The sequence below is a fragment of the Mytilus trossulus genome, chromosome 7, assembly GCF_036588685.1.
Source record: "Mytilus trossulus isolate FHL-02 chromosome 7, PNRI_Mtr1.1.1.hap1, whole genome shotgun sequence".
Taxonomy (NCBI): Eukaryota; Metazoa; Mollusca; class Bivalvia; order Mytilida; family Mytilidae; genus Mytilus; species Mytilus trossulus.
Window position 1 is genome coordinate 7,231,484 of NC_086379.1, and position 10,293 is coordinate 7,241,776.

At 32.5% G+C, this 10,293-nt stretch overlaps 1 protein-coding gene across 1 annotated transcript; it reads right to left on the reverse strand.

The window, feature by feature from the left end:
• Nucleotides 1-1,247: 1,247 nt before the first annotated feature.
• LOC134726790 (uncharacterized) lies at nt 1,248-9,980 on the reverse strand. Its single transcript, XM_063591207.1, has 4 exons — nt 9,858-9,980; nt 5,999-6,089; nt 3,004-3,059; nt 1,248-2,616 (listed from the first exon to the last, which is right to left on the reverse strand). Exons 2-4 carry the CDS (start codon nt 6,087-6,089, stop codon nt 1,714-1,716), a joined length of 1,050 nt encoding a protein of 349 aa, XP_063447277.1. The 5' UTR covers nt 9,858-9,980; the 3' UTR covers nt 1,248-1,713.
• Between the last annotated feature and the right edge of the window lie 313 nt (nt 9,981-10,293).

The window sequence follows — 10,293 nt, forward strand, 5'->3', positions numbered from 1 at the left end:
CCCAACCAATTTGCAGAAATGAAACTTTTGGTGAAAGAGAAATATATTAAGATAATTTTGAGCCCAAATATACATGTTGTACTTGTTTATGAGTTGAAATTAACAATTGAGGATTAATGCGCTCCATGGTATAATACTAATTTAAGATTTCAAGAAAACCAGGGGTTGTTTTAGTGGTACATCCATTCGGAAGGTCTCTTCTTTCTTATATGGCTTTAAAGGCATGAAGAAAGGTGATACCTGTATTCAGATTCCTGATTCAGGACATACCTGGTTTGCAAGAGGTTAAACTTAAGATAAAAAATTTAGAAAGCTATGCAATTGGACTTTTAAATGGTGGTCTGACACCTATAAAATTTTTTTATTTATTAGTGACTAATACTCTGTGCAAAAATGTTTTTATCATTGCATTTGTAATTGTTGTTTCAAAATTCACTATATCATATACAAATGGTACTAGAATGACAAAAATATAAATGAAATTCTAGATTCAGGATTTAAAAAAAATCAGTTGTTGTTAAAATCAAACTCGGTTAAATTTTAGAGCTAATTTGAAAACCTACCCTAAAATAAAAATAAAGTTACACAGTTTAATCAGTACATGAAGAACACTAGAATTAAAGACTTCGAATTAAAACGCCGTTGAAATTGATAAAAATAAAATAGGCAATGTATACAAAGTATTATAAATGTATTGCTATCATAAAAGCGCTGCCGGGTCAAAGATTGCATTCATCTTGAAATGGCAACTTAATATTAATCATTCAATCATGCATCGGAAGGAAATATAAAATATCTTCTTTTGTCCATTATTGCAAATGGTTTTACAACTAACGAAGATAAGTTAAAAAATTAAACATACATATCTTTCTTTAACAACGATTATTGCTATTTTTATTTTAATGTAATTTCTTCAAGGAATGACTGTAATATTTTTCTGTCTATGAGGAAATAACATAAAAAAATTGGTGCACACTGAATAACGCGCGTAACAGTGTGTACAACATTTTTTTTAATGTTATTTCGAATAGACAGACAAAATATTACCATAATTTTTTTATAATTTAATTCTAAATTCCATTTAAAACCGTAGAAAACCATGAAAAAACGTTGATGACGCCACGGTCACATGACTAAATTATGTCTTAATGGCCTCATAACAAAATAATGTCCGCCAATCAGAAGACGCGTTACATCCAAAATTAAATTATTAACAAATATGGTTATACATAAAAAAAAATATTACAAAAAGCCTTTGATCATTGGCTGATTATCTATAGCCAGCAATCAACGTCTTAACTCAACACACAAATGCTGTATCGAATAAGCAAAAAGACCACTTTTTGTGGATGATACCACATGCGTTTAGGTAAAGGTTTCTTCACTTCCTGTCAACGTTGAGCGAGTGGTTGAAAAAATGACGTCATATTGCACGAATAATTCGGCAAATCAATTACTTATAATGGATAATCAGCACTGCTGTGATAAGAGAATTGTGATTAAGAACCTATGGAACAAACAATATTTCTACATAAGCGAAGACGAAGAATGAACATGAATAATGCAGGGATACAGGCGATCTCCTTTACCTAGTGAATGTCGTAAAAACAGCGGGCATAATTGACGAACTTTCCGTGAAGAACATGTCCTGAAAGTGGTCTATTCCTAAGAAAAGGTGATTAAACAAAAATGATGCCATATTCATAAGATACATTACAAAAATATACTACTTGCTATGAAGTCTCTTAATTTTGTCTTTTTTCTCAATAGAAATAAACTACTTTCCCTACATATGTCACCAAGATAGAACCACAACCAACGGCTTTGGCTGTAATATCTCTGGATAGGTACTCTAGGTTGGAATGGAGATTTTGGCGAGTACATGCAATAAAGCACCTGTTGGTCTGTGTTCATTATACTCATTGTAATTAATCCTTCAACTGCTTTTTTATAATCTTCAACAAACAGTAGTAAGTAGTCAGGTGTACCAATGAATAATCCACCAGCTAAAAATACACTATTACTAAACATGATTTGTTTTGGAGTCATGTCTACGAATTTATCAATCTGTACAAATGCTATATGATCGTCTTTAATATTTTGTGGAGTTTGTAATGTAAAAACACCCTTTTCATTGCCTCTGAAATAACCTAAGTCAATCCATGCTAAATATTTTGTGTTTACTAATTTTTCCTTTATTACCTCCTTTAAAAGATCATACTTTACATGCATGGCACACGAATATGAAGCCATGACAGTATTCGGATACCATTTTGGATAGTCTGGTTGATTGTAAATTTTCTCTATTTTTTGTTTTAATCCAAATGCCCAAAATTCGTTTTGCTTTTTTAAAAATATTCTGGTCATGTGATCTTGAAAATGAGATCTTTCCAGTTTAAAATTAGTTGCTAAATCTTCTAAATCGGTGTAGAGAATAATAGTGTTGTTCATAAACGCGTAATTTTTCATCCATTTGTAATACGATTGTGTATTGAATGTTTTGAAAGGACCTTTCATGATTTTACCAAGATTAAAATAGGCTGTGACAAACGTGATTTCCTTGCTTTGACTGGAATAATCTATTGATCCTTCCAACATATTTGGTGGTGTAGGCTCCTGAAAATAAAAATACCAGGCAGTTATAACAGTATGTTGACGTCATAAAGACAGCATAACTACACGTGATAGTTGTGAATTGTTTTTTTTTCAAACCCTGCAGGAGGAAAATATTGACATGCATTTGTGAGTTGTAATCTCTGTCCTGTATTTTAAATTTATTTCCACTCTATTTGGTCCTGTCCTTTTATATTTATATATAGGTGTGACTTTTAAAAAAATTTAAATTGTCAACCTCCCTGGAGTTTTTGCCAAGTTTCTCATTTTTTTCTCTCTCAAACTTATGTCCTGCCTTTTTTTAAATTTCATCATAGCCCCTATTTATATACTTAGTAAATCAAATGATATCTCCTATAATTGCCTAACTGTTGACCTATTTAATCTTACCTTATATTTGAGCTCAGTTGACCATCCATCTGTTATCATATATTCTTGGTAACAACCTGCAAAGAAACATACAGCTGTAAACATAAGAAAATGTAGCTGTACACACAAGTAAATATAGTAATACAATCTAGTTCATTAATATGCTTCTTTTTTATGTAGGAGCTTTATTTAGAAATTGTATAGTTTTTCTCTCTCATGAAATTAGGGTGGTAATGATATTAGAAAAAAGTTAAATCACAAAAATACTGAACTCCGAGGAAAATTCAAAACGGAAAGTCCCTAATCAAATGTCAAAATCAAATGACAAAAAACATCAAACGAATGGACAACAACTGTCATATTTCTGACTTGGTAAAGGCATGTTCAAATGTAGAAAATGGTGGATTGAACCTGGTTTTATAGCGCTAAACCTCATACTTGTACGACAGTCGCATCAAATTCCATTAAAAATTGACAATGGTACACACAACAACACGAAACCCATCAAAAAATGGTGGTGATTTTAGGTGCTCCGGGAGAGTAAGCAGATCCTGCTTCACATGTAGCACCTGCTGTATTTCTCATTTATTTTTTACAAAACCAGTAAAAAGTCTAATTCGGTAGTTCACATTTGTGAAAAGAGAATGGGATTGTAGATACGAACATATCCAATACCAGATGTATAACGGATATTTCATAACCGGTCAACCAACTCGTGATGGCGTCCGTAAAATTTACGAAGTGATGAATTCAACTTCACCATTTGGATCTCTTGGTTTGAAAATGAAAAGGTCACAATTGGGAACCTTTTTTTTCAAGATGAAATCATCTCTTTTGTCGTAAAGTTTTGTTTTCAACCGACACTCATAGTCAATTTATAGATACAAATGTATAAGTCCTAATGAAAAGGCAAAATCAAAAGCTCAAACACATCAAACAAATGGATAACAACTGTCAAATTCCTTGCCATAAGTTCGTTTGTACACTTGCATTTATTCAAACCATGACGCCAAGTTAATAGTTATCAAAGGTTTCAGGATAATAATTAAGTACGCCAGACGCGTGTTTCGTCTACACAAGACTCGATCATTTGTGACGCTCATATCAAACTATTTACCAATCCAAATTATAACGAAGTTGAAGAGCATTGAGGATCCAAAATTCCGAAAAGTTAAAATCGGTGTTATTTTAGCTCCAACTCGAGGAATTTGTTTTCTTTCAGTGCGCGTGATGTATGGATTATTTCTTGAATTCAAGAAAGCATCAATTTATTCTAAAACTTTTTTTAACTGAATTGCTAGCAACCAGTTTAAGTGAAACATTTTTTTTTCTCACAAACTTTTCAGATCTGCTCAAAGCCCAAAAGTTGTGTCAATGATAAATCTCATGTAGATCAAAGAAGCATGTACATGTAGGTTAGAATCACCTAATTTCCACAGGTTGTTTTACTAGCTGAAATGCATTGTTTAACCAAGTAATATAATTGTAAGTCATTCAGTATCATATTACTGATTTTTTTGCAGTAAATCGTAGGCATTTAGTTCACTGCGCGGTCAGATCTTCATCTTACAGTAATACCATGGAGATTCAACTGCACATTAAATTATATGGCTGTAGTGTAACACATCAATATCTGTATACTTAAAGAATTTCCAAAGTCTGCCTTTACATCACTGCGACAAAATTGTACAAATGAGCTTAAATTTGTATATGGATGATACTTTGATGGCGTTATAAGTTTGTATTTGACTAAATTTAATATATAATCTTATCATGAAATGTACAAAACCGAAGTCTTATGGGTAGTTATATTTTTTTGTACATTTTTCATTAAAGAAATTGCAAATTTGAAGCTTTGTAACCATTTGAAAAAAATAATGTGAAAATTTTGTATTTTTTATATCTGTATATTATATTTTTTCAGCAACTTACTTATCTTATGAAACTTATAACCACAAAAAGAAGAATACATGCTTAATTATTTGTATTAAATTTGAGATTCTTTACCTTGACATGTTGAAAAATTCAATAAATGATCAACTAATAAATTACGAAATCTAGATTATAGCTTGATAAAACATACGAAAACACCTTTAGAGTTGTTTGTTATACTCTAAAGACCGCTAAAAAATCAAGAAGAAATACATTCTGTTGAATAGGAGCGGTAAAGTTGTAATTTTGTATCAATTTTTATTGACATTTCTGTCTTTTTTGCAAGAGTTATTTCCCTTTTCACTGCAAAACTCCATAAGAATTTTAAATGGTGATTTTTTTAGTTTTCCTCAAGTTAGATTAATGGGACTTTTTTTCTGTGTATATTTGGGGTATAATAAAAAAAAATAATAAAAAAAAAAATGATCAAAACTTTAAAATCTTCTGTTGCAATTACTTTCAGGTTAGGGTCAAATTTATGCTAGATTGACTGGACTAGGAAAATTAGCTTAAATTACCTTAAATTTTGTGTATGGAAAATAAGCTTAAACTAGTATATTGGATTCGGAGTGACAAAATGATTACTATTAGCAAAATTGATTGTAGACGAAATAAAGAAAATGTAGAAAAGTATCAATTTGAGATTACATTGGTACTTTTCAACGACTGAGATAAAATAATGATAAGAGATCCCATTTTGGTTTTTGATGGGGGTTGTTTAGCTCTGTATCTTGTTTTCTATGCAGAGTTCTATGCTGTTGGCCGTTTTTTGCCATATAAAAAAAGATGTGGTATGATAGCCAATGAGACAACTGTGCACAAGAGACCAAAATGACACATACATTAACAACTATTGGTCACCGTAGGGCCTTCAACAATGAACAAAACCCATACCGCATAGTCAGCTATAAAGGGCCCCGATACAACAATGTAAAACAATTCAAACGAGAAAGCTAACGGGTCTTATTTATATAAAAAATGACTGTCATATATAAGTTTTTTTTTTAACTGAATAAGTTTACATACCCTTTTGGTGTTTTCTGCCTCTATTTTATGAAATATTAAACATATTGAATGTACGTACAGAAAACTAATAATACCAGGTAAAGACCTGCTGGCAAAATATATGGTTCTGGTCCACAAAGTTTCAGCCATACCTTGAACCTGCACAGCATCTAAAACACAACAATTTAAATAATTATGCAATTAGAATGACTCAGCGCCAATGAAATATTTTATAAATCAATGCACTTGATAATAAAATAAAAGTCGTGAACTAATACACTTTTGTCTATTAAATAAAGAACCATCATACAGTCTTATTTCAACATATCTGTCGAAACAAGCATTATGTGAGTATTGCATGGTAATAAATAGTCCTCTACCTATTAAAAATCCATTGTATTGGACGAAAAAACTAACTTGATATATAAATTGCCATGGTTTAAATTATATAACATATATCAGGTCAATATATCAAAGAATGACAAAAACACACATATGAAGAAAACTGATTATTTGAGTGAATTTGCTATTTCCAAGGACCATAACACTGCAGCAAATCAGACTGGAAACAAAATTGAACTTAAACTTTAAATAGTCACGGTAAAAGTTATACCAACTATCAAATCAATATTTCAAGAATGAGAAACTAGAGGCTCTCAAGAGCCTGTATCGCTCACCTGATTCTACTTTTTTTTTGAAATCATATAAAAAGATAATTTGGCTACAAAGTAACAAAACTTGGCCAGCCACTCATTAAGAAAGGAACCTTTATGCTATGTTTGGTTTCATTCAATTCAGTGGTTCACTAAAAGTAGACATTTGTATGTATTTCCCTTAGGGTCCCTAGTTAAACCAATTCCACTACTGGCCACCATCTTGGATGATGGATCAGCTGCAAAGTAACAACACTTGGTCAGCATGTCATAAGGAACATTCATACTATGTATCGTTGCATTCCATTCAGTGATTCTCTAAAAGCAGTCATTTGTATGCATGTCCAATAGGGTCTTATATGTTAAACTTAGTCCCCCACTGGCAGCCACATGGGATGATGGATCGGCTACTAAATAACAACGCTTGGTCAACACCTCATAAGGAACATTCATGCTAGGTATGGTTTCATTCCATTCAGTGGTTCTCTAATAGCAGTCATTTGCATGTTTTCCCATATGGTCCTATGTTAAACGAAGTCCCCCGCTGGCGGCCATCTTGGATGATGGTTCGGCTACAAAGTAACAACACTTGGTCAGCGCCTAATAAGGAACATTCAAACCATAGTTTGTTTCATTCCATTTAGTGATTCTCTAAAAGAAGTAATTTTTATGCATTTCCCATAGGGTCCTATGTTAAACTAAGTCCCCCGCTGGCGGCCATCTTGGATAATGGATCGGCTACAAAAGAACAACGCTTGGTCAACACCTCATAAGGAACATTCATGTCATATATGGTTTCATTTCATTCAGTGGTTCTCTACAAGAAGTTCAAAATGTAAAAAGTTCGCTTTTCTCATCACTTTGGCGTTTGTCGCCCGTCGTCGGCATACACTTTTCACATTTTGAACTTCTTTTAGAGAACAACTGAATAGAATGAAACCAAACATGGCATGAATGTTCCTAATGAGGTGCTGCACAAGTGTTGTTACCTTGTAGCCGAGCCGATCCATCATCAAAGATGGCAGCCAGCACATTAAGGCTAAACTAATTTAAATACTATATATAATATATGTTAGCGATTTAAGCTTAAATCCTGAAAAGGGTGTGCAGGCATTAAGCTTAATGTCTAAAATATAAATGTGAGTAAATAAAGGACATTTATTCATCTAAATGAAAATACATTTGTTACATAACAACATCATCAGAACTGAAGTTAAATGTCATCTTCCGGATCTAATATTACTTATAAAATATGTACTTCAATATATCAAAACTTATCAAATAATACTTTCAAAATATGAAAACTAGGTAAAAAAAATATGTACTTTAATATATCAAAACTCATCAAATAATAATTTCAAAATATGAAAACTAAATAGAATTTAATTTGTGTTAAAATCACCGCCGGACTCATGGGTTGCTGCCTTATGACCACTTAAAGTTGTTTCACAATTGATTAACTCTTCTAGAATTAAATTTATGTAAGGTGATATTTGAACACCACAAAAGATGTATAGTTTCCATCTGCGTTTGATTGAAAATCCATGAAATCAACTTGCCCTCTAGTGTCATAACAGTAGAGGTCAAGTTGATTAACTTAAAGTCTTAAGATAAAATGAGCTTCACTCCTACTCCTTTCCCTATATGTTTTCTTTTTCATATGTAATGATTACAATTTTCACAAAGTGAATGAACAGTAAAAATAGCATCACGGGAAATATCAAATTATCAAATATTTAGCTGTTTAATCATGCAGTCTCTGTCGCCATGAGTAGTTTCTTTATGAGCCTTTTCCAAAATACCACATATTTCCTCTAGTAAGACATACATGTAAAAAAAAAAACCTCATAAATCTCATTGACTTTAGTTATCAATCTCTCAAAACCGTAATTTGTAAAAATGTTATACCTTGTTTTCCCTTAGTGGCGGATCCAGGGGGAGGGTTCCGGGAGTTAAACCCCCCTTTTTGGACGATCAATACATTTAAATGGGGACATATAGTTGGAACCTACCACTTTGACCTGAGTTGGGACCCCCTTTTTAAAAGGCTGGATTCGACCCTGTCCCTGATTAGAATTTAGACCTCAAAGATTCAAAAATGTGTCCTTAATATAAATGCTGTCACTTAACGCTAATAATCTAGATAAAAAGCAAAAAAAGGCAGTGGCGGATCCAGAAATTTTCATAAGTGGGGGCCCACTGACTGACCTAAGAGGGGACCCGCTCCAGTCACGTTTCAGTGATTCCCTAAATAAGCAACCAATTTTTTCCCCCAAAAAGGGGGGGGGGCGGGCCCCCTGTCTCTCACCCCTAAATCCGCCTCTGAAGGGGTATTTAACAGTTTGACTTTGAAAAAATGGTGTGAGCAAAAATTATATCTTAATTCTTTCTACTTTTGACAAGTTAAAACCAGCGCGACCAGTGAAGTGTAAAAAAATCTAAATAATTATTATAATTTATTTATTTGATAGAATCTCTCCCTTTTTTTATCTGATACAATCACTTTTTTTTTAACCTATTTTTATTTGTTTAAAACCACAAAATAGTACGATCAGTTAATTCCGTTTAGAATATGAGAAAAAACTCAAATTGAAGATCTGTCAAACGAATTTATAATAATAATTTAATTACGAAACTACTTAATATTAAGAATAAATCACAAAATATTAATTCCACTTATTGCTTGAAATCAAGATCGGCGATGGGTTGAATAATGATCATTAGATTTCAGGAAATAGCTAATGTCTGAAAATTTCAGGCAATAGCTTAACGCCTATTCGTTAGCTTATTGATTAGGATTTAAGCTGAATGCCTAGGCGTTGTTAGCTTATTGATTAGGATTTAAGCTTAATGCCCAGACGTTAGCTTATTGACTAGGATTTAAGCTTAATGCCTAATTTCACCTTTTGCCGCTAACATATATACATGCGTGGGCACTAAGCTAAAAGCAACATAAAAACTTAAGCACAGCAATCACAAATTAAAATTACTTAGCAAACAACCACAAAACACACAGCACTATAATTATGCTTCAAAGCGGCCTGTAACATTTAACACAAAATAAAATATAAGCACATGCATTCCAAGGACATGAGTTGCCATTCCATGAGTTGATTAGATTCTTGAATTAGGTAAAAGATGTTTCAATTCTAAGGTTGTTTGGCAACTCATTCTATAGTTTGCAGCACATATAATGACAAAGTAACACATAATAAACACTTTTGTTTTAGCCCTAATCTAAGAATAAATTATACCTTAAATCGTCTAAGCTATTCACATTCTTACCTTACTTAGTTACATGTAGGTATGAAGGTAGACTGGCTGACCTCTTGCTTGATACCTACGCTCAAGGCCGATCAGATGTGACAAATATTTATCAGTCTAGCTACATTGTATGAAAGTCATCGTCACTCTAAACAGCTGTATCGATTTCCGTTCCGTTCTGCTTCAGTGCAGATCATCAATTAATACGCAGTCAGAAAACCTACCTGTGGTATCTATTTCCATCACATTTGTGTGAGTTTATCGTAAAAACATAATCAAGGTACTGAAGTTATGTAATAATTGTCAGATAAACATCCCGTTCTTTAGAAGATTAAAAAAAACAACATAATTAGTTTAAACATATTTTATTTACAAAAGTAGCAAAAGGGATTGGACACAAGTTATAACAACGTTAGAGACGTCCTCTCCCAATATAATATAACCAAAATATTGGAGC

Bases quoted from the DNA above. Each gene is read 5' to 3' on its own strand.
- LOC134726790 (XM_063591207.1), bottom strand. From the start codon at position 6,089: ATGCTGTGCAGGTTCAAGGTATGGCTGAAACTTTGTGGACCAGAACCA. The intron at 3,060-5,998 runs GTACGTACATTC...GTTTCTTTGCAG, and splicing joins CCTGGTATTATTAGTTTTCT to GTTGTTACCAAGAATATATG. The intron at 2,617-3,003 runs GTAAGATTAAAT...TTTTATTTTCAG, and splicing joins CAACTGAGCTCAAATATAAG to GAGCCTACACCACCAAATAT.